The 24653-nt window shown below is 45.7% G+C and overlaps 1 protein-coding gene across 6 annotated transcripts; it reads left to right on the top strand.

Annotated features, from left to right (window-relative positions):
- Nucleotide 1: 1 nt before the first annotated feature.
- On the top strand, nucleotides 2-20309 carry GPN1 (GPN-loop GTPase 1). Of its 6 annotated transcripts, XM_075144643.1 has the most exons (15): nucleotides 2-130; nucleotides 226-319; nucleotides 1386-1425; nucleotides 5026-5092; nucleotides 5844-5881; nucleotides 6412-6490; nucleotides 6593-6687; nucleotides 9378-9423; nucleotides 11543-11689; nucleotides 13992-14074; nucleotides 16361-16400; nucleotides 17121-17211; nucleotides 18999-19106; nucleotides 19742-19880; nucleotides 19979-20309. In XM_075144643.1, exons 1-14 carry the CDS (start codon nucleotides 38-40, stop codon nucleotides 19831-19833), a joined length of 1113 nt encoding a protein of 370 aa, XP_075000744.1. In that variant the 5' UTR covers nucleotides 2-37; the 3' UTR covers nucleotides 19834-19880; nucleotides 19979-20309. The 6 variants fall into 6 exon arrangements, with proteins under 6 accessions (XP_075000744.1, XP_075000743.1, XP_075000742.1 ...); XM_075144642.1 differs by having other exon boundaries at nucleotides 19742-20309; XM_075144641.1 differs by lacking the exons at nucleotides 19742-19880; nucleotides 19979-20309 and adding an exon at nucleotides 18388-18653 and having other exon boundaries at nucleotides 18999-19087.
- The last annotated feature ends 4344 nt before the right edge of the window (nucleotides 20310-24653 follow it).

The raw sequence follows: 24653 nt of genomic DNA, 5'->3' as shown, positions 1-24653 counted from the left end.
GCCCCGCGCCCCGGAAGGAGAAGTAGGTTCTGGGAAGATGGCGGCGGCGGCGAGCGGATTGGCGGCCGCGCCCCCGGTGTGCGTGCTGGTGCTAGGTATGGCCGGCTCCGGGAAGACCACCTTCGTGCAGGTGAGGGGCGGCTGGGATGCTGTGGGGGGCTGCCGGTTTCCCTCAGCGCTACCCCCGTGTCCAGCGGGGCCTGACGCCTCCTCGTGTCCCCTTAGCGACTCGCGGCTCACCTGCATGGGCAACGCTGCCCCCCGTACGTGATCAACCTGGACCCCGCCGTGCACGACCTGCCCTTCCCCGCCAACATCGGTGAGTCCTGCTGCCGTGGCTTAGCCCGGGGCCGTGGCGGGTCATGGGCAGTGTGAGGGAGGAGGTGGTTCCGGACCAGAGATGTGGCGTGTTTCTGGAGTCCGCCAGAAGAAAGCAAGTATGGTTTGCCATAAATAAACCAAACCGGTTTTGGTATACTGCTTTTCACACGTTTCGCGGAAGCGGGGGGCGGGGGGAAGGTGGCGGGGTATGTGAGGTATTTGGCTAGGTTGCATATATTCTCTTTAAGAGATTCCAAGTCCTAACGCAAGAAGGACTTTAAGATTTTTTTTTTTATTATTATTTAACTCCTTTCTCCTACGAATCTTTAACATGTGAATTTTTAGGACCAAAGGCATGCTTCCATCGCGTTTGTACATTTTTTTACATCATCTGGTGTGATTTGATGTGTTTGGGTTCTTGTGGGTTTTTTCCTTTGTCAGTGATGAACGTATTAGCAGATTCGATCTGGTACCCTACATCCAGCACAGTGGTAGCCATATGTGCTACCCAAATAAGTTTAAAGCATCTTAAAAGACATGAATTCTAGAGAAAACAGATCTTACGTTTAGCCGTTCCAAAGGGCTTATCAATCATTAGGTTTGTGAAGGTCCTGTCTCTTAAACTTTATAAAGTTTGTCAGCCTGTCTCTCTAGATGATAAGAAAGGCAGTGTGGATACCAAAGTTGTTTTATTGATGTCAGATGAATAACTGGAGTATCTGTTCCAGCGCTGGATCTCTAATAATACAGATAGATATGTATACTTTGTTAACTGATATTGATCAGGTGAGAATAAAATTCAACTGAAGCAATTACTACTAAATACCTAAACTGGTGGTGTTTCACGTTAATTACATTGGGTTTCATATGTACGTTGAGAGCATAGCAAATCTGTTAGATTTTATTTATTTACTTGGGAGATTTTTCCTGTTGGTGCTAGATCTATTACTGAGAGAAAAGGAGATTTGCTAGAAAAAGAAGGGCTCTCGCTTATCAGCAAATTGATGAAGAAGGATATTTTAAAAGTGGTGTCCTAAAACTATTTATACGTTTTCGTCCTCTAGATATCAGGGACACTGTGAAGTACAAAGAAGTCATGAAACAGTATCCTTTTTTTGTCTAAATAATGATACAGAATTTGTGAAAATAGTCTGTCACTTCTGCACACTACGATGAAGGGGGCAGGAAGTGTTGGGGATTGCAGCAATGCAGAATGTTGTGTGAAGATCAGAAGTTTTTGACAATGTATTTCTTGCATGTGAGGTTAGAAACATATGTTCTACAAGATTTGATACTCCTTAGATCATTTTCTCCTGTGCTAAAAGTGATTCTGTCTAATAGTACGTTTTTACAAGTAATAGGCAGTCTGTTGTTCTTTTGAAGAGCTTATATCTATCTTTGTGGAAGCCAGCAGCCTTTCCCCCATGTTTTAACAAGTCTAATTTTATTTATGATAAACAAATATGCAAATTCCTATTTGCCTGTAGCAGGTGGAGAAAACTATTTCCACATTGTTTGACCATAATGAAAGCACTGTTGTCTTTCTGAATGTCAAAGACATTGGATTGTTGGCTCTTGCTGCACAGTGGTTTGATGACTGTAGTTAAGTAACATTACACTAAAATGATTGCACTTCCAGAGGGGTATGGAGGTCCTTTGTCTCCTAAGTAATAGCTTGTGCAGATGGAGATAATATACAGTGTTTGGATTTGACTTGCAAGTGTGACTCTTAAATTTAGTATTTTAGACAAGAATAAAGATGGTGGGGGATAGGATTCTTGATTTTGGCAGTTGTTTGATTTGGAGTTACCAGCAAAACATCCAAGTATAAGTTTCAGTTTGGTACGTAGGTGCATTATTTGCTTTACTGGGTGCGTCAGCCATTACCGGAGTTTAAGCATCTCATTAAATAGTGTTTAAGGAGGGTGTCTGGCCTTGTGTTTGGATATTGAGAGTAGTAGCCCTAGAAGACAGTATGTACTTATGAATCAGTGCTGATTCTTATGCAGTTAAAAAAAAAAAGATTCTTTATTTCTTTGAACATAATTACTATACAGATCTGTATCATGAAAAAAGATTTTGAAATCTTCATCTTTAAGCTGACACTTCGAGCATCTTTACAACATTCATTCCCATTATCATTTAAATTCTGCGAAAAATTTATTTGTGCAAGAAGTCTTCTAATTATCTTTTGAAGCATAAATTCTTAAAATTAAGTGCATTCAGGGCATTGTTAAATTCTGAGATACTGGCTGTGCTGTCAATCTTTTTGGAAAGACAAAGATGGCTTTGATGTGTACAGATACGTATATTTTCTCTTTGTCCTGCTCAGGACACTGGTCGAGAGGGTCCCTTGGGAGACAGTCCTGAAGGGCAAAGGGGTCCAGGAAGGCTGGACGTTCTTCAAGAAGGAAGTCTCAAAGGCGCAGGAGCAGGCTGTCCCCAGGTGCCGTAAGAAGAACGGGTGGGGAAGACCGGCCTGGCTGAACGGGGAGCTCTGGCTGGGACTCAGGGAAAAAAGGGGAGTTTATCACCATTGGAAGAAGGGGCAGGCAACTCAGGAAGAGTACAGGGATCTCGTTAGGTCGTGCAGAGAGGAAATTAGAAAGGCAAAAGCCCAGCTAGAGCGCAATCTGGCCACTGTCGTAAGAGACAACAAAAAATGCTTTTACAAGTATATTAATGACAAAAAGAGAGCCAAGGAGAATCTCCATCTTTTATTGGATGTGGGGGGGAACATTGCCACCGAGGATGAGGATAAGGCTGAGGTACTTAATGCCTTCTTTGCCTCAGTCTTTAATAATCAGACCAATTATCCTCAGGGTATTCAGCCCCCTGAGCTGGAAGACAGGGACGGCGAGCAGGATAAACCCCCCATAGTCCAAGAGGAAGCAGTTAATGACCTGCTACGCTGCCTGGACGTTCACAAGTCTATGGGACCAGATGGGATCCACCCGAGGGTACTGAGGGAGCTGGCGGAGGAGCTTGCCAAGCCGCTCTCCATCATTTACCAGTCCTGGTTAACAGTTGAGGTCCCGGACGACTGGAGGCTTGCCAATGTGATGCCCATCTACAAGAAGGGCTGGAAGGAGGATCCGGGGAACTACAGGCCGGTCAGCCTGACCTCGGTGCTGGGGAACATCATGGAGCGGTTCGTTTTGAGGGCGCTCACGAGCCATGTGCGGGACAACCAGGGGATCAGGCCCAGCCAGCACGGCTTCACAGAAGGCAGGTCCTGCTTGACCACCCTGATCTCCTTCTATGACCAGGAGACCCGCCTCGTGGATGAGGGAAAGGCTGTGGATGTGGTCTACCTGGACTTCAGTAAAGCCTTTGACACTGTCTCCCACAGCATTCTCCTAGAGAAGCTGGCGGCTCACGGCTTGGACAGGTACACTCTTCGCTGGGTAAAAAACTGGCTGGACGGCCGGGCCCAGAGAGTTCTGGTGAACGGAGTTAAATCCAGTTGGTGGCCGGTCACGAGCGGTGTTCCCCAGGGCTCAGTACTGGGTCCAGTCTCGTTCAATATCTTTATCAATCATCTGGATGAGGGGATTGAATGCTCCCTCAGTCAATTTGCAGACGACACCAAGTTGGGCGGGAGTATTGATCTGTCCAGGCTGGATTGATGGGCTGAGGCCAACTGTATGAGGTTCAACAAGGCCAAGTGCCAGGTCCTGCACTTCGGCCACAACAACCCCAGGCAACGCTACAGGCTTGGGGAAGAGTGGCTGGAAAGCTGCCCAGAGGAAAAGGACCTGGGGGTGCTGGTCGACAGCTGGCTGAACATGAGCCGGCAGTGTGCCCAGGTGGCCAAGAAGGCCAATGGCATCCTGGCCTGTATCAGAAATAGTGTGGCCAGCAGGAGCAGGGAGGTGATCGTGCCCCTGTACTCGGCACTGGTGAGGCCGCACCTCGAATACTGTGTTCAGTTCTGGGCCCCTCACGACAAGAAGGACATGGAGGTGCTGGAGCGTGTCCAGAGGAGGGCAATGAAGCTGGTGAAGGGCCTGGAGCACAAGTCTGGTGAGGAGCGGCTGAGAGAACTGGGGTTGTTTAGCCTGGAGAAGAGGAGGCTGAGGGGAGACCTCATCGCGCTCTACAACTACCTGAAAGGAGGTTGTAGCGAGGTGGGTGTTGGTCTCTTCTCCCAAGTAACTAGCGGTAGGACGAGAGGAAATGGCCTCAAGTTGCACCAAGGGAGGTTTAAATTGGGTTTTAGGAGAAATTTCTTTACTGAAAGAGTGGTCAGGCCTTGGAACAGGCTGCCCAGAGAAGTGGTTGAGTCACCATCCCTGGAAGTATTTAAAAGACGTGTAGATGTGGTGCTTAGGGACATGGTTTAGTGGGCATGGTTGTGTTGGGTTGACAGTTGGACTTGATGATCTTAGAGGTCTTTTCCAACCTTAATGATTCTATGATTCTGTGGTTCTGTGATTCTATGGTAATGCGTGAATAATGGCAAGGGAAGCCACCACGTTGCCCCTTTTCCTTCTGTCAATTGCACGTGTTTGGGCAAGAGAGGGACCACTTAGTATTTGTTATTCTCCTGCATCACTTAGAAGACTTAATTGTGTATTAGGGATATTGTCTTTTGCTGAGAGGTATCCAATGTGCATTGTACATGGCCAACTATTATCAGAATTGGAAAAGAAGCACTCTGAGGTCTGCATAATCATCTGCTTTCCTAAACGAAGCGTCTAGATATGGGCTGGGCCCAAATGGTGGAATAGTGACCTCTCTCAATCTCTTTGCTACAAGATTTGATCAGGTATGAGGTTGTTCTTATGTGATACTGTGTTACAAATACTATGCTGGGAGATTGCGGGTTTTTTTGTGTACTTTATGTCTCAGAGAGCACTATGTTTGGTTAGCCTCCTAATATTTCTTTGGAGATAGAGTATTCTCCATACAGAACCATGTATTTTGCAAAGCAGCCAAAGCGCATTAGCTTTCATTTGAGACATTTCAGTTTGTCAGCATTTTTAAAATTAAAATTTAGAAGCCACGTGTACAGAACATTCTTTAGTCTTTGTACGTAACTGTTCTGTTGCACTATGTTCTGTTGCACTATAAAATCTTTCATATGAATGCTCTGATTTTGAAGTAGGGAAGCTCACTTCTGGAAACGGGTTAAGTTTTCTTGGAGTTATTTAATAATTGACTGCTTTCTTAAATCGTAATGCTAAATCAGCGCTGGGGTGGGAACTTATGCAAGATATTGAGACAGTGCACAATCTCTTAGTAAAAACGTAGGGAACAAATGCATCGTTATACCATTTCTTTAGGCAGGTACTAGAACACAGACAAAATCAAGGTTGTCTTTGACCTATGCAGTGTCTGAACATTTTCCACCTTTCCTTAGTAGGGCATTTTCACACATTGAAAAGCTTAGATCATTTAATCTTCTTTTGATACATATATGCAGCTGTCCAAGTTAATGTAGTTTCTGTTATGAAAAGATTATGAAAGTTTCCTGTTGTGAATGTAAATACAAAGTATACTCCTTCTTTTTCAATCAGGTGATGAAGTTTATTGAAAAAAGACAAAATGCATCCAAGTGAGTACATTCTACCAAGTTCTACTTTTCTAGGATCAGTGTGGGAAAACCATGTGAAATCCTGAAAAGGTTCTCTGCATGTTTTCTAGTTGTTTTTCAGCCTTGGTATAAATTTTATGTGGAAAAGGGCATAGAATTAGAACAGATACACTAGACTTTCTTCGGATACATCCTGCTGATTCCAGTTCTGCTTTTCTTGTCTTCCCTTAGACTGTTTTTCTCGTGCACTGTTCAAATAGGCAACAATTAATTGTTCTTCTGAAGAGTTTGCAGTCAATTTTTTGTCTGTCTAATTGATGCCTTCAACTTTAATAGAATCTGAAGAGAGTATGTGCTTCTTAGTTACAAAATTCACACAGGAAATTTTCAGGCATACCCATAAATGTTGTCACTGTTTGGGAGAACCTTTTCTGATCTGTAACACAATAATCATGTGATTTGCATTACATGCTTGTGGTAATCTGGTCAGAACAGGACTGTGTGCTTAACTAATTTTCCCTTATTGTTTGTTGGGAGTGACTTCTTAACAGGTATGTTATTATTGACACACCAGGGCAAATTGAGGTATTCACCTGGTCAGCATCAGGAACCATCATAACTGAGGCCTTGGTAAGTGTTTTCTACATGACTTGACAGTGAAGCTGTGTGAAAGAAGTTGCTGTTGAGCAGCATGTACTTCTAATTAAAATATCTTTTACTTCGTGTTTCCAGGCTTCCTCTTTTCCTTCAGTTGTTGTTTATGTGATGGACACCTCTCGCAGTGCTAACCCTATCACGTTTATGTCCAACATGCTGTATGCCTGCAGGTAAGAAAAGCTGAAAATGCAGTCCATCTGCTTTGATTGCTGTCTTTCTTTGGTACTTATTTTGGAGGGGAGTCATAGAACAGTTTGGGTTGGAAGGGACCTTTAAAGACCATATAGTCACCCCCCTCCTGCCACAGGCAGGGACATCTTTCACTAGATCAGGTTGCTCAAAGCCCTGTCCAACCTGATGTCCAACCTGACCTTGAACACTTCCAATTATTTGACATCCACAGCTTCTCTGGGCAACCTGCTCCAATGACTCGCCACCCTCATCATAAAAAATTTCTTCCTTATGTCCAGTCTAAACCTACCCTCTTTCAGTTTAAAACCATCGCCCCTTGTTCTGTCACTACAGGCCTTGGTAAAAAGTCTCTCTCCATTTTTCTTATAAGCTCCCTTTACATACTGAAAGGCCACAATAATGTCCCCTGAAGCCTTGTCTTCTGGAGGCTGAACAACCCCAACTCTTGCAGCCTTTCTTCATAGGAGAGGCATTCCAGTCTTCTGTTTTCATGGCCCTCCTCTGAACCCGCTCTAACAGGTCCATGTCTTTCTTGTACCGTGGGCCCCAGAACTGGACACAGTGCTCCAGGCGGGGTCTCATGAGAGCAGAGTAGAAAGGGAGAATCGCCTCCCTCGACCTGCTGGCCATGCTTGTTTTGATGCAGCCCAGGATACGGTTGGCCTTCTGGGCTACAAGTGCACATTGATACCTCTCATACTCACTTAATCTGCTGTTTTGGTTATTCTCTTAGTGGTTTTCCCATTGGATAGGCAAAATAATTTAGGTGCCAATGGACATGTGGAGGTCATTGGGTCAAAACTCCCGCTGAAAGCATTAAATAATCCACGAGTGCTCCCTCAGTAAGTTTGCAGACGACACCAAGTTGGGCGGGAGTGTTGATCTGCTCGAGGGTAGGAAGGCTCTGCAGAGGGACCTGGACAGGCTGGATCGATGGGCCGAGGCCAACTGTATGAGGTTCAACAAGGCCAAGTGCCAGGTCCTGCACTTCGGCCACAACAACCCCAGGCAACGCTACAGGCTTGGGGAAGAGTGGCTGGAAAGCTGCCCAGAGGAAAAGGACCTGGGGGTGCTGGTCGACAGCCGGCTGAACATGAGCCGGCAGTGTGCCCAGGTGGCCAAGAAGGCCAACGGCATCCTGGCCTGTATCAGAAATAGTGTGGCCAGCAGGAGCAGGGAGGTGGTCGTGCCCCTGTACTCAGCACTGGTGAGGCCGCACCTCGAATACTGTGTTCAGTTTTGGGCCCCTCACTACAAGAAGGACATGGAGGTGCTGGAGCGTGTCCAGAGGAGGGCAACGAAGCTGGTGAAGGGCCTGGAGCACAAGCCTTATGAGGAGCGGCTGAGGGAACTGGGGTTGTTTAGCCTGGAGAAGAGGAGGCTGAGGGGAGACCTCATCGCGCTCTACAACTACCTGAAAGGAGGTTGTAGCGAGGTGGGTGTTGGTCTCTTCTCCCAAGTAACTAGCGATAGGACAAGAGGAAATGGCCTCAAGTTGCACCAAGGGAGGTTTAGATTGAACATTAGGAGAAATTTCTTTACTGAAAGAGTGGTCAGGCCTTGGAACAGGCTGCCCAGGGAAGTGGTGGAGTCACCATCCCTGGAGGTATTTAAAAGACGTGTAGATGAGGCCCTTAGGGACATGGTGTAGTGGGCATGGTGTGTTGGGTTGACGGTTGGACACGATGATCTTAGAGGTCTTTTCCAACCTGTATGATTCTATGATTCTACGAGACCTTAGTGTGATGAAGGCTAGTTACATCAGATCTAACACATTGCCTGTTGCTTATAAAACCATTTATCTAAGATGTATCAAGATAGCCTAGTTATCTAAGACGTATCAAGATAGCCTAGTTTAAGCTCCTTCTTGTAAACGCATAATATTTTATTCTAATTTTTTTTAATATTATCGATACTTTCAGTGACCCTTCAAGATTTGTTTGGAGCTCAGCATAGCGTGGAGTTCTTGATTTATTGTATTCCTCCTCGTACATGGATTTTTCTGTTTTCTTTCATGTTAAACCAGGGACTAAATATCTATGTAAAGATCAACGTATCTAGAGCTGTCATAATTCATGGTAAATGTTGGTAAAAGGCTTTCAAAAACCTATCAATCCTTGTACCAAGGTTAAAAGCTATATTACTGTAATAGTATGCAAAATGTGTCTTATCACATGCTGCATTTTCTGACATCAGTGTTGAGCAAAAGATGCTAGAATATATATAGTGAAATGAATATGTAAGCTCATGTTTCAAGATAGTTTTGCTTTATAGATGTTTGAGTTCTTTGAATTCATTGCTCAGTTCACAAATAATATCTCAGAACCTAAGGTTTGAGTCAAATGAATTAGAAAATGCGAAGAGAGTTAAAAACTGGGATCTGAGAGTCATAGAAACAGTAATCAAAATCAACTGGATGTATAGAAGGAGATGTTATATCTTACAGACGTGTGCGTACATCTTGGGGGGCCGTATTTTGTTCAACTATGGTAAGCAGGATCTGGGTGAAAATTACATTCTAATTGATGCAGAGGAAAATAATTATCTTTTGAAGTTAAAAGTTTTGCACAAGTCTTGTCTGCCTTACGCTTAACTTGTTGTCTATTCTAGTGAGATTTAAATTAATTTTTAATGGTTTTTTTGTGTTTTGTTTTTTTTTTTCCCCCAGTATCCTGTACAAGACAAAGCTACCTTTCATTGTTGTCATGAACAAAGTAAGTTAGAGCTGTGGTTTCTGTGTCCTAGTGGAACATTGTTCTGTTTAGCTTTCTTTGCTGTGGTGTCTTTGTCTTACTACAATAATAGATTTTCTAGAAAAGAGAGGTTGAGAGGGAGCTGCAGGCTGAAAAACGAATCTAAAAGGGTCTTTAATCTGGTATACAAATGCACAAGAAGAATCAGGGATGGCAGTTACACCCAAACGTTCAAGTTAGAGATGATACTAACAATATGAAAAATGTTTTGCACCTTAACCCTAGGCTATAAGGAAACTTAGCTTTGTTTCCTTACAAGTAAGTTCATTACTAATCTGCTCTTATAGTCCCCTGCTTCCTCAGAACAATTGTCTTAATCATTAATTATTTTTGCTCAGCAGCAGGCTGATGAGTCACAGTGGGAATTGTGTAACACCTGCCTGTTTTGAGGAAGGACACCCATGTATTGTAGCAGGCAAAACTTAACAAAAGGTGTTTGGTCTTGATCAGTGACACTAAAAATATGCCAGTATTTGCCAAAAAGCAGATACTTACTAGCCTAAGGATACACCTCCACTGTTGTGTAAGGTACGTGTAGCCTTAAAGGAGTGCTTTTGAACTTAACAGCTAGCCAGCTCTTTAAACATAACAATTTCACATATTAAAATAATCCCATTAAATTTTTGGTGTGAGTACTCTTCCTTTTCCCCACAGACATCCTTTGTATTCAAGGAATTGCTCTCCAACATAGCAAGCTTTGTGTATGCGCGCATGTATATCCCATACGCTTCCTCTAGAAAACCCATGCTTTGAATGTGAAATTTTACCTCACACAAGCCCGGTAGGATTAGTGTCTGATATATTCCAACTACACACATCTTCCCAGTGACCCAAATCATGCATGTCCTTGATATCTGCTTGCTTACTTAACAAGTTTTTGTACATTGTTTTCTTTCTAACTCTAGACAGTGATTTTAGAATAAGCTGTTAAGCTTTTTCTGTACAAAAAGGCATGAGGTAGGAAAATCATTCTCTCTTAAGAAAATACATTTTTTGAAAGATTTGAAAGAAATAGGACCTCATTAGTATGTGTAAGGAAAGGTAGGCCCAAGGCTTAGGATTCATAACTTTAAACTTCATTTTGATCTGCTATTTAGCCTTTGGTAAAAAGTAAAGCCAACAGCATTTGAAGAATTTTTGACAAGCATTTTAAAATTGCCTCTTGATAAGAATGGAAGAATCCCAATAAACTGATACATGTGCAGTGGCAAACACATAGATTTAAGGAATGTTAAGATTTGCAGAGGAAAAAAATAATGTAATTTGTAGAGTTGATTTTATTTATAAAATTTAATAAAACTAACTCTAAATAGTCAGGCTTTGACCCTTAATGGATTCAGTTCTGTCTCAAAACTCTTGAGTAATGCTAGGCAATACTTTATTTATCTATTTTCTTCCTTCCCATTGGTGCTGGGAAATGAAATATATCAGAGTTTTAGACACCTCTATATTGTGATAATAGTGGATATGCATGTGGTAAGATATGTTTATATTCTTGAATAGACCGTTTGCATACTAATCCATGTAAATTTATGGAACCATCTCACCTGTTCGTGTTCATCGTCTTGCACTGAATTTAGATTATAACTTCTTCAGGTTAGAAGAAGATCCTGTAGGCTGTTTTTTACCAAGATCCTGTAGGCATTTCCCAACGTGGAAATGGCTCCCTCCCCTCGCTGACCCCCAAGCCAATCAAGAAAGAATGGATCTTCAATGAGGACTGTTCTTGTCTGGCCTCAATCATATGATCTAATATTTACAACTTAAGCTTTCTTGTACAGTATGCAATTTTTGGATGCCCCTTTCCAGTAAACCATAGAAGCCTTTAGACTTGCAATTGTTTCCTTAAACATGCCTTTTTAAAACGGGGGTAGTGGTTGTTTGTCTTCTCTTCTGTATTCAAGTAGTTGGTTTGATAAAAACAGAGCTTAGAAAACTTCAAACCAGGGCTGAATATTTTGAAAAGATCAGCATTTTGAAAGTAAGTTTAAAACGGAATTTTTTTTTATGTGTCCACGTAACAGCCTAAGGCTAAGAATTCATCATTATTACTTCTGCAACTTTTCTCTTCTCCTTCCAGACTGACATAATTGACCACAGTTTTGCAGTAGAATGGATGCAGGACTTTGAGACTTTTCAGGATGCCCTGAATCAAGAGACATCCTATGTCAGTAACCTGACTCGTTCTATGAGTTTAGTGTTGGATGAATTTTACAGTTCACTGAAGGTAAGAATCTTCCTTTTTTTACTACCTCTCATAAAAGCCTGGAGAAGAGAAAGCGCAAGGAGGATATTATTGTGTAAAAGTACGTGATGGGAGGATGTAAGGAAGACAGAGGGAGGCTCTTTTCAGTGGTGCCCAGTGAAAGGACAAGAGGCAATAGAAACAAAGTGAAATACAGGAAACTGTTTAAACAGAAGAGGAAAAAAGTAATTTTATTGATTGAGCACTGGAACAGATGGTCCGGAAAAATTGTGGAGTCTCCATCCTTGGAGATACTCAAAACGTGCTCAGACAAGATCTTGAGCAACCTGTTCTAGTTAATCCTGCTTTCTGAGCAGGAGAGGTTGGACTAGATGATCTCCAGAGGCATCTTCCAACCTCAGCCATTCTGTCCTTCTGTAAAAGGGCTTTGCACTGCCCTTTTGAACTGGAATCTGTTGATAAGCCTTGCACTGGGGGTGAGGATTTGCTGGTTTGAACAGTAACTTCAGTTGCTTGTCACACTGAGTGGCAGCCTCAATCTTTTAACAGTGAATTGTGATTAATTATCAGAAGAAAGCTAAGATAGGGTGGTAAAAGGTAATGTTCTGTGTTGCAGTGTCTCCCATCTGAGATAATTTTCCTTGTTCTGAAAGTGTCAAGTACAGTTGGGCAATTTACTATGTAGGAAGAAGGGAAAGAATCTCAAAAAACAACCAAAAAAAATCACGTATATTTGCTGATGCAAGAAAAAGTGGGGTTTTTTCCACTTACCAGGTTTTGAGAGGACAAATCCATTCAGTTTCTCTGAAAACACTATACATTGGAGGATATTAATGGTTCCATAGTCTGTGCTAAAAGGGTTCAGCTAATTGTGTTTTTCATTCAGCTTTTACTTAAAAAGCAAGCAAATGGCTTTATGGATATTACAAGAAAGGCAATGAAAATAAATAAGTGATTCCATTCATATAGATAATGGTAATTTTGTTTTAGCCAAAACAAAAAATATTGTAAGAGCCCTATGTGGAACAATATACAGTATTTCAAAATGGATTATAATGGTGCCATATACAGGACTAAAGTACTTCCTAGTCCTTGTTTGCTAATGAACTGTTTGTATGCATGTCATATCTATTGGAATAGTAGACTGGAGAGCAGGACATACGCAGAGGATTATAGAGTAGAAGGCAGCTTGTACTTAAGTGCAATGAAAGTATAAATATTAATATATATCGGCACAGTGCCTAGACTAATGCTTAAAATCCTTTGGAATGCTTGATTGTCTGCATATTTACTGTACTGTTGATAAAATGCAAGGCTGTGTTGGAAAAAGTCTTACATTTGAAAGTGAGTAGTTAAGACTGTCTTGCTTATGAAAAAGTGGGAGAATTTTCATTAGAGGATGTAAGATTCTTAAGGGTCACCAAGTACTGGCCAGTAATAGTCTTAATTAAAGGTATTTTTAGATAATTGATTTAATAAAAGTAGAAAAAATGGACAGAAGTGTAATGACAGACAAGTTCAAATTAGAAATCAGATGTGCATTTTGAATGTATTGCCATAATAACTGATTAAATTCTCCATCTCTTGCTGTTCTGGGGGTTGGATTGGGTACCTTTTAAAATGTGCTTCAGCTAAATACGAAGTATTAGAACTTCAGAGGCAAAAGGTCAGTTCTTGTGGTCTATTTTGCTCTTTAAGTCTAGTACACTGATATTGCAGCAGTCATACCACTTATAATCCTAGGTTCAGAATAAGAACTTGGATTATTAACAGTAACCAAGTAAACAGAAGAAAGACTTGATCTTTCTTTTGCCTTGCCCTGTCTTGTTCATTATGTTTAGGCATTGTATTGTCTTAACTGTTTTTAGTGGGGTATTGAGATTCGAGGTACAAGGATGGGTGTAGAGTCAGGTTTTTTTTTTTTTGGCTGTTGCTTCCCTCCCCGCCCCCCGTGGTAAAATTTGTAAAACAGACAGGAAAACCCAGGTTCCTGCATTAAATAAGAGAGAGAAAGAAAGAAACAAAACAAAACAAAAACAAAAAAAAAAAACCAACAACCAAAAACCGGAGGTAGCAAACATTAACAGCAGGTGGAGAAAGAGGTTGAAAGTAGGGATGACAGAAGTGGAAGTATTACTGCATACTCTTACGCCACTGTGATGATTAAATGGGTGTCATTAGATTCCCCTATTTTTTTTAGCTTAGTTGTGGTTTGGTTTTTTTTAAAGATACTGCTTAGTCTTTCCGGCTCTGATCATCCATCAGTTACCTAAAAACTTGGTTCAGTTACTTTTCAGTTCTGGTATATGGTTTTCTTTTATAGGTGGTTGGTGTTTCTGCTGTGCTTGGCACAGGACTGGATGATTTTTTTGTTCAGCTTTCTAAAGCTGTAGATGAATATGAGAGGTAAGTTGATAACCTTTGGTCCCTGACCCAGTGAATACTTGCTGAAGTTACTGATTCATGAGCCCACTCCTTTGATTTGAAGGACTGATCACTTTTCACTGCCAAGGTAGTCTATGGTTTCTAATAAACTTAAGTGCAAGAGTCAGCATAAAAAGCAGCAGTCAAAAGGAACTATTCAGTAGTGAATTTTTGTACTAACTGTTCAGTGAAAAAGTAAAAGCTATCTGTGCCAGCCAATCTGTGAAGTCAATTTTTTCCTCTGATTCCATACAATGATAAAGGTTTGAATTGTCCTCAGGAAGCTAACAGATCAGTTTGGCAGACTGAATAGATGAGCAAGTTGAAATTCAATAATTCTTTGAGAATTTGCTCCTTACTGGATTCCTCCCCATGAAATACTGCCAGGCTGCTCTATATTAGAAAGCAAATCCATTAACTTGGGTTACTTGGAAATACCTAAACCAGACCATAGATTATTGTTGGAGGAAAATATATCATGCTGGATTGGATAGCCAGAGAGATGCTGCTACAGCTTCATGCTCCGAGGTCTGATTGGTCTGGCCTGGTCATGCCGCCAGGTCTGCATACTGCCTAGTCTCTGCTTACATGCAAATAGACTCTTTTGTTCCCTTATCCCTCTATTTGCCACGCTTGTTCCTCCCCGAATTTCCTACCTTTTCCCACCTTTGGTTCTTCCCCTAAACATCCCGTAATAAATCCTGTGCTATCCGAAATACTCTTTCCCTGCATCCCATAATGTGTCCCGCTGTCCCCTAGGCAGCCACCCTTCTGTGCTTGCAAGGTGATCCAGAGAGCTCCCGATGAGGCATGGTGATGGGTTTCATGCCTGGACCATGGGGCTGATGGTTCTCCTGGGACAGCCCTGGGAGGAGCTGGGATAGGGTATCCCTTCCCCCGAGTCCTTAATTTGGATTCCCTGCCTGCCACCGTGCTCCTGTGTTCCTCTGGGCTTGTTTAGATGCATCTTTGATGGTTTGATGGCTCTCCTGTGATGGGCCTGGGCGGTATCTGGGCAGGGTATTATTTGTGCTTCCTCTCCCCCCCAAATATCTCTCTGCGCTCTTTGGAGGTGCTGAGGAGTTTTACCACATAACCTAAAAATTATTCTGGGATACACTGCCTACATAATGAAACCCTAGTTAAGGGTTTCATATAAGCTGCCAATGTGCGCTTGCAGCCCAGAAAGGTGATCGTATCCTGGACTGTATCAAAAGAAGCATGGCCAGTAGATCGAGGGAGGTGATTCTCCCTTTCTACTCTGCTCTTATGGTACCCTGCCTGGAGCACTGTTCTGAGGCCCATGGTACAAGAAAGACATGGACCTGTTAGAGCGGGTTCAGAGGAGGGCCATGAAAACAGACTGGAACGCCTCTCCTATGAAGAAAGTCTGAGAGTTGAGGTTGTACAGCCTGGAGAAGGGAAGGCTCCGGGGAGAACTTATTGTGGCCTTTCAACATGTAAAGGGGGCTTATAAGAGAGACAGAGAGAGACTTTTTGATGGGGCCTGTAGTTGACAGGACAAGGGGCAATGGTTTTAAACTGAAAGAGGGTAGGTTTAGACTGGACATAAGGAAGAAATTTTTTACGATGAGGGTGGTGAGACAGTGGAGGACGTTGCCCAGAGCAGCTGTGGATGCCCCATCGCTGGCATTGTTCAGGGTCAGGTTGGACAGGGTTTTGAGCAACCTGATCTAGTGCAAGATGTCCCTGCCTGTGGCAAGAGAGGTTAGACCAGATGATCTTTAAAGATCCCTTCCAACCCTAACCATTCCATGATTCTAAGAAGAGGGTATCCACATCCGCTTTATCCTTACTTCATTAAAGAAATATTTCAAAGGTCCCATAGTGGTACAATAGTTTGGAAGTCTGTGAACAGTCTTTCTGTATGAGATCCCATTGAACTGTCTTAGGAGGCACAAGGACTGGCGGAGAAGGTCATGTCTATGATGAGAGAAGAGTGATAAATCTGCTGATTAGGTATAGCAGTGAAATGACTACCTCAGTCGAGCTGGTTTAATTTCTTATCCAACAAGATGGTGTGAGAAAGGTTTGCTATTTTAATGAAGTATGTTCCCTTATCATCCATTGGTTTCAGAATCCAAATCTGGGTAAAAAGTACCGTTAGTCTTTCTGAAATGTCTCTCAAACATGAAAGCCTAGAGAAAACTTTTTTTGGGGTAGAAACAAGCCTCTAAGATGATCCTTACTTAATACAAGTCATGTATTAGTTCAGACTGAATGCACTCTCTTTATTTATCTTTTCAGAGAATATCGTCCAGAATATGAGCGCCTGAGAAAAACACTGGTAAGTATCTTTAACTATTGTATTCCTGGGCAGTGAATCTTGGGGTCACTTTTATGCACACAATTGCCTGTATGTTGGGAGGGTCTAACATTTCATTTACTAATCATACTCAGTGTGGAAAAACTCCTGTCCTGAAGCTCACCATCTGTCTTTTTTCCTAGATTTGGTAGCACATATCTTGACAAAAATAAAGATGTTTTGTAAAACAGATGTTGTTCAGTGTTTTTGTGCTAATAATTTATTTGGGCAAATTGTGAGAAAATAATTGGGAAAGATTTTTATATCTTCCATTCAGAAGGATAGGGACTTGTTTAAAAATAACTTTCCAAAGTGATTTGTTGAGAATATCACTATATCTTTCCGCACCAGTGAAGTGTATTGTTTTGACTTGGACAATTAATAATGAAAACTGAACTGCAGCACCAAAATCAGTAGCTCTGCTCACCTTGAGTTCTAGCGGTTCAAAGGAGAGTTCTCTGCAAGCACAACTTCACTGAGTTTGGCTTCCTGATGCTGCTGAAAATGTTCGTGAAGTCCATCGTGCTGGAGGTTGCTCTCCATATTTATCCAAAAGTTCTGTGTAACCTTAGTTGTAATGTAAGACCTGCTTATTGAGTTCTGCTTTCTGGCTGGGGGGCAGACTGCTAGTATTGGGTGAGATTACTCTTCTACTGATGTTTTAAATGTACTCAGAATTCACATGTAACTTTGTACCTACAGGAGAAAGCTCAAAACAAACAAAAGAGAGAGCAGCTGGAACACTTGTGGAAGGACATGGGCAGCGTGTGTGTGCAGGGCGACACACTTGCAGGTACCTTATTAGGAAGATTAAGTTTACTGCAGAAGTTGTCTGAAGAGTCTACCTTGAGAAGTCATATAGTGCTTTTCTGTCTTCACAGCCAAAGTGTGAAAGCAGCTTCATCTTAGTAAAGAGGAGTGGGGCTTTAGTTCCTGTGGGAAGGGTCAGACTTAGCTCTTCTATGTGTCAGTCACAGACATGAGAAGAAGAAACCCTGCTGTGTAGATCATAGAATCATAGAATCACTAATGTTGGAAAAGACCTCCAAGATCATCGAGTCCAACTATCAACTCAACACCACCATGCCTACTAAACCATGTCCCTAAATGCCTCGTCTACAAGTATTTTAAATACTTCCAGGGATGGTGACTCAACCACTTCCCCGGGCAGCCTGTTCCAAGGCCTGACCACTCTTTCAGTAGAGAAGTTTTTCCTAACGTCCAATCTAAACCTCCCTTGGCGCAACTTGAGGCCATTTCCTCTCGTCCTATCGCTAGTTACTTGGGAGAAGAGACCAACACCCACCTCGCTACAACCTCCTTTCAGGTAGTTGTAGAGCACGATGAGGTCTCCGCTGAGCCTCCTCTTCTCCAGACTAAAGTGTCCCAGTTCTCTCAGCCGCTCCTCATAAGTCATGTGCTCCAGGCCCTTCACCAGCTTCGTTGCCCTCCTCTGGACACGCTCCAGCACCTCCATGTCCTTCTTGTCGTGAGGGGCCCAGAACTGAACACAGTATTTGAGGTGCGGCCTCACCAGTGCTGAGTACAGGGGCACGATCACCTCCCTGCTCCTGCTGGCCACACTATTTCTGATACAGGCCAGGATGCCGTTGGCCTTCTTGGCCACCTGGGCACACTGCCGGCTCATGTTCAGCTGGCTGTCGACCAGCACCCCCAGGTCCTTTTCCTCTGGGCAGCTTTCCAGCCACTCTTCCCCAAGCCTGTAGCGTTGCCTGGGGTTGTTGTGGCCGAAGTGCAGGACCCGGCACTTGGCCTTGTTGAATGTCATACAGTTGGCCTCGGCCCATCGGGCTCGGCCGTCCAGCCAGTTTTTTAGCCAGCGAAGAGTGTACCTGTCTAGGCCGTGAGCCGCCAGCTTCTCTAGGAGAATGCTGTGGGAGACAGTGTCAAAGGCTTTACTGAAGTCCAGGTAGACCACATCCACAGCCTTTCCCTCATCCACTAGCAGGTCACCTGGTCATAGAAGGAGATCAGGGTGGTCAAGCAGGACCTGCCTTCTGTGAAGCCGTGCTGGCTGGGCCTGATCCCCTGGTTGTCCCGCACATGGCTTGTGAGCGCCCTCAAGATGAACCACTCCATAATCTTCCCCAGCACCGAGGTCAGGCTGACCGGCCTGTAGTTCCCCGGATCCTCCTTCCGACCCTTCTTGTAGATGGGCGTCACACTGGCAAGCCTCCAGTCGTCCGGGACCTCAACTGTTAACCAGGACTGCTGGTAAATGATGGAGAGTGGCTTGGCAAGCTCCTCCACCAACTCCCTCAGTACCCTCGGGTGGAAAAAGCAGTGGACGTACTAGAAGTAATGAAATACTTCAGAAAAGGTGAAACAGTCAAATTATAATATGAGAAAGCTCTGCTTGGTTGAACCGTTGCCTTATATGAGGTTGAGTATGATGCTGTTGCAGTCTGTCCTGTATCTTTGGAATCCAGAAGCAGCTTTCTGTCCCTTTAGAGTAGGTATTAATTGCTGTATTCATTTGCAAATAGAAATTGTAAGGGCACGAACTAACTTACTTGTTAGCGTGCTGTTTTGTGGATAGCCATTTCTGTTCCCTTCAAGGGTCTGATGATGCTTCTGCAATGGGTCCCTCTGAGCTGATCCTAACACGAGGAACTCTTGATGAAGAAGAAGAGAGGGACAGTGATACTGATGACATTGACCATGAAGGTAAGGGAATGAGGGATCTGATCTGTTCTAAAAGCTGCCTGTCTAGTCAGGAAATACCCTCTGTATTTCATTAACTGGATTGACTGTAATGACAGCCTAGAAAACAAGCAAACATTCAGTCACCTAAATAGATGTGTCTGAAACTGTAGCAGAAGCCCAGCTGCAATTCTTAGTCCAGTGATATCACTCCCTAACCTTTGTGCAAGTTCAATTGTAAATTTTCTATTCAAGTAATTATTTTTAATAGGTGTATAACATGCATAAACTAGACAACTTGTTATGCTGGAGCATCAGTGACCTCTGAACCTAATTAACGCACAATATGTTTCATCGTCTTTTTGGCCTTACAGTTTCTGCCCGTCTCTCTTCCCTTTTCCTGTGACTCTTGGTCTTGGAGCAATCTTCTAAGTTCTTACAGTGTGTGATTTTTCTCTTATATAGCTCGCAGACTTAATCTTAATTCTTTTCGGATTCCACTGATTTTTAGGATCACTTCTTTCTTTTGCCTTGTAATGAAGTTGAAGATCTAATAGACTTTATGTGTTGCTCTGACTACCCTGACTCTAGCTTTCTTCAGTAACACAAGTAGAACAAGTGCTGAAATAGTGCTGAACTGTGGATTTTTTTCCCCCCAGTTACTGAAGAGAGTCATGAAGAACCAGCCTTCAGAAACTTTATGCAAGAGACGCGGATGAAATACCAGAGAAGAAGCAACCTGAATGAATGAGACCTTCAGAAACAGAGGGTTTGGAATCCCTTGTAATGGAGTTAAAAGTAAAGGAACAGCATAAAGAAACTTGCATGGAACCATGCATGAAGTCTTCTATCTGTGAACAGCTTCCTCTGATATATTTATATCTTTCTTCCTGCAGTAACTGTTGGTTATATGAGTTGAAGGTCTTGCATCCAACTGACTGCACGTTTGGCCATCTGCCACGGTGAGTTCCTGAAGCTGAAGGAACCAGATAGCACTTTCTTTTGCTCCAAATTCTTTAGATGTGCCTGTTGAGAGCTTAGATTTTGAGCTCTGACAGCATTATCATCTAGAGTACTTACTGGTCTCCAAAAGTGCATTCTGTTCACCTTGTGCAGATAGGTGTCTGCTGCAGCCAGGACACAAGTGAAATCTCCGCTGCATGCAACTTCATCAATCTACTGTTTGATCTTTTTGTTTTAATTAAATATATTTTATGTACTAACAAATGTGTGATGGTTAATAGCAGGAGATTTCATTTCACCATTCTAATGTGAGACTTTTTTTCTGTGCTTACAGCCCACCCATATGGATGCACAGCAAATTCATCTTAATTACATTACATAGACACAATACAGATGCCTCCTAGGAAAATCTTCAGTAAAGAAAGTTCCCAGGAGGGAAAGTAATAAAAAGAATCTGGCTTGATTCGGCTGAGAACTGAAGTATGCATGGCTGTGTACTGCCTGCATATATCTGTAGGTAATGTAAAACAAAGGTGTTTCTGTAGATGAGTGCTTATGTAGAATGTAGACAAGGACTTGGAGATTGGGCTAATACTTATTTTCCTGGTAGGCACCATGGGCACAGATGTTCAGTTGCTGTTTACCATTCTGAACTCTGGAATCTTTGGTTTCTTTCTCTCCACACAATGCTGTGGTCTCACTAGAGAGATTTCTCAGTGGGAATCTGGCAGCAGGGTCTGCTAGCACAAGTTCTATAGGTTTGTGGAAAAGGAGTTTCTGTGAATTTTAAAAGTGTAGCTGGCAGGAAAGGGAAATTAACAACCAGCTGTTACCTGCTTACCGCTTTATTAATGTAGTTTTCCGAGAGTTACAACAATTTCAAATTTAGATAAACTAGACTGATCCTAGTAAGAAGTATTGTCAGAAGCAAAGCTGAAACAAAGATTTCATAGCATACTGGTAAGGTTGAAATAATACATTTGCTGTTAATCATAGAATAGTTTGGGTTGGAAGGAACCCTCTGGTCATTTTTGTGGCCCTCCTCTGGACCCGCTCCAACAGGTCCACATCTTTCCTGTGCTGGGACTCCAGAGCCAAACACACTACTCTACACCGGAGCAGAGTAGAGGGGCAGAATCACCTCCCTCGACCTGCTGGCCATGCTTCTTTTTACGTGGCCCGGGATACAGTTGGCTTTCTGGGCTGCGAGCGCACGTTGCCGGCTCATGTCCAGTTTTTCTTGCACCAGTATCCCCAAGTCCTTCTCAGCAGGGCTGCTTTCAATCCCTTCATCACTCAGCCTGTATTGATACCGGGGGTTGTCCTGAACCTGGTGCAGGACCTTGCACTTGGCCTTGTTGAACCTCATGAGGTTCACACAGGCCCACTTCTTGAGCTTGTCCAGGTCCCTCTACTCTGTGAGTTTGTCACCATGCACAATGTGGATCCCTCCAGTAGCTGGGCTTAGACACTCACTCTAGCTATTAGCTGGCCCCGTCTCAGTTTCCTCTGTTACTAGCATGTGGACATAATGAGCCCCTGAGGCCTGCAGCCCTCCTCCACTTGCTGGTACAGACCTTACATGCATGCATGCACGGACATGCTCGCACACGTGCATGCAAAACCCTCTGGCATTTGGCCTGGACTCCCCTGGTTCCTCTGCTAACCAGCTCCTCCTGTCGCCTTGCCCTTAGAAACACACAGAGACACATGCACACACCCCCCTTTCTAATTGTCCCTTGATCAGGGACAAGACATGGCCAGACAATAACCAGCAACCTGCTTACATGTGAGTGAAGCCCTTTATCCCCTTATCCTTCTATTTTCCAAGGCTTGTTCGTCCCCAAGCTACTCTTACACCGTGCTTTCCCAATCTTCAGTTCGTCCAGTAAACATACCATGATCAATTCTGTGCAATCCCTAAATGCTCTTCCCCTGCATCCCATATTGGCTCTCATAGCCCTTCGGCAGTAACCCCCCTGCAGTCTGACCTCTCCTGCTGGCTTCCTCTGATGGATGTCACCCTGGGCTGTGGGGCTGATGGTTCTCCCGGGACAGCTCTGGGAGGAGCCAATGCAGGGACGTCATTCACTGGTGGTCACCCTTGCTGTCCTGTTCCCTGCCTCATGCTTTCTTGCTACACCCCCCTGTCCAGCTGGCTGCCACGTTTACTCCTCTCTTCTAGCGTCCTGCACCCTCCTCCTCATTTTTGGTGGCCTTCACCTCTGCCCATCGCTCCAGGAGCCAGCCGACCATCCGTTCTCCGCCGAACTGATGAGCGTGGCTCTGGGAACGACTGCCGAGGTGTCCCAGGGGCAGGGGGAGCATCGGGGACCCTGAGCCCTGGAGCAGACTTGCTCCTGAGACTTGTTACTTATGCCTGAAAAGACACTTGCCATCTCCTTTGCCCTCGCAGCTGCATTTGCACTCCCTTTGCACCGGGAGAGGGGCTGTGATAGAGCACAGGGGAGGAGGTGATGCACTGTGAGGATCAGGGGATGGCCCCCTGTTCCTGCTGGGCTCCAGCTGTGGACCGGGGCTGGAGGAGCCCCACCTGGGCAATGAGGCTGATGGCGACAGCCCTCCCTGTAAAGGGGCTGTGTTGCCAGAGTCCCTGCAGGCTGTGGGGCTGGTGCTGCCCTGCACAGTGTGGCCATGGAGGGGAGGGGGCCCACTCTCGCTGCTGCCGCCGGGCGACCAAAATGCGATACTGCAGATCGGGAGGCGCGCATGCGCAGAGGCGCGCTTTGCCGAGCTCGCTGCTGCCACCAGGTGAGCAAAATTAGGTACTACAGCTCAGGAGCTGCGCATGCGCAGTGGCGCGCTTTTCTTTGCTCTCTAGTGCCGCCCGGCGACCAGAATTTGGTGCTGCAGCTCTTGAGCTGCGCATGCGCGGTGGCGCGTTTTTCTTTGCTCGCTGCTGTCACCGAGCGTACAGAATTCGGTACTGCAGGTCGGGAGCCGCGCATGCGCAGTGGTGCGCTTTTCTTTCCTTGCTACTGCCACCCTGCGACCAAAATTGGGTACTGCAGGTCGGGACCCGCGCATGCGCGGTGGCGCCCCCCTTCTCCGCGCTGCCGTCCGCCCATAACGGCAATGCCGTACTGTGGTGCCTGCCGGGTGATGCCGCCGCGTTCGATGCTTCGTCCCGGTAAGGAAACGCCGCTGCCGCCCCACGTGCGCGGTGCCGGCGGGCGCTGGGCGCGCAAAGCGCGGAACTGCAGCGCCGGTGCCGCCCCCGGGCACGCGCCGCCCGGCGGCTGCTCGCTGCTGCTGCCGCCCCGTGGCCGAATCGCGGTACTGCAGCGCCGGCACCGCTCAGGTGCGCAGCAGCGCCGCCGCCTTCGCTGCTGCCGCCCCGAAGCCGAAGCGTGGTCCTGCAGCCCGGCGTTCGCGCGCCGGCTCTGGCCCCTCCATGCGCGGTCCTCATCCCGGTGCATTCGTCATCCCGGGCGGCAACAGTTAGGGTGCCCCCCCCCCGCATGCCAGCACCCCCAAGAGTGTCGGCGTGTCCCGGTGCTGTCCCCATCCGTGGGGCAGCTCCCCGTCCCCTGTCCCTGCGGCTGGTGGTTGGGCTCTGTGTTCCCCCAATAAAACACGGGGACGAAGGGGACCCCTGGGGACAGGGGGTGGGGACCCCCAGAGAGTAGGCTGTGCTGCCGTCGCTCCTTGGTGCTGGCCCTGCTTGTCCCCCGTCCCCCCAGTGGTGACGAGCTCCGGGCCACTGGCGGGGACCCTCACTGTCACCTTCCCCCCATGCTGGTTGCCATCAGCGACAGGGACAGCGACACACTCCCCATCCCCCCCGCCACGCACACGAGTGCGCAGGGGCACAGGCCACCCCCCGTCAGGTGGACACGCTGGGGACACCATCTGCCCTGGGGGTGTTTGGGGTCCCCAGGGTGGGAGCGGAGCTGCAGGATGCCGGGTCCCCCCTGCCTGAGCCCTGCAGACCCAGGTGGAGCGCAGGCAACCCCGGCCCTGTCCCCAGCCCTGTCTCTGCGTGGCCGTGGGTCGGTGCTCCCATTGCGTGGCCAGCGGCTGGGAGGACACAGCTCCCGACGGCTGGGGCCAGAGGAGCCCGGCAGCCTGGGGACCCCCGGGAAGGGCTGGCTGTGGTGGGGACTCGGCGCCCAGGGCACCCCAGAGACCCTACAACAGGGTGCAGCATGAACTATTTTATTACCTGTATCCATGAGTGAGTCCCCATCGTTCCCATCCTGGTCCCCCAGTGGGTCGGGGTCCCAGCTGCCCCTGGGGGTGGCTGCAGGTGTGGGGGGTGGGATCCCTTCTCCCCGCGGTGCCCCCCACCTCCCCAGGGTCATCCCTCCCAGTCTCAACCCCCCACATGGTGTCCCCAATCTCCCAAGAAACACCTCTGTCCCCAAATGTTCCCCTACCCCACTCCCAGGGTCCCTCCCGGACCCCGGGATTCCCCCATCCCCACGGTCACCCCCAGCCCTGAGACACCCCCCCCCCTCCTCTCAGCATGGCAGGTGCCTGGGGAGACACTGGGAAGAGCCGGCACCGCCATTTAGGGGTCCCACTGGCCCTCATCCCCCCTAAAGTCTTGCACCATGCTCTGCTCCTTGGGGGGAGTGCCCACAG

The sequence above is a fragment of the Calonectris borealis genome, chromosome 3, assembly GCF_964195595.1.
Source record: "Calonectris borealis chromosome 3, bCalBor7.hap1.2, whole genome shotgun sequence".
NCBI classification, from domain to species: domain Eukaryota; kingdom Metazoa; phylum Chordata; class Aves; order Procellariiformes; family Procellariidae; genus Calonectris; species Calonectris borealis.
The sequence above is the reverse complement of the archived record's forward strand: the minus strand, read 5'-3'. Positions and strand labels throughout refer to the sequence as shown.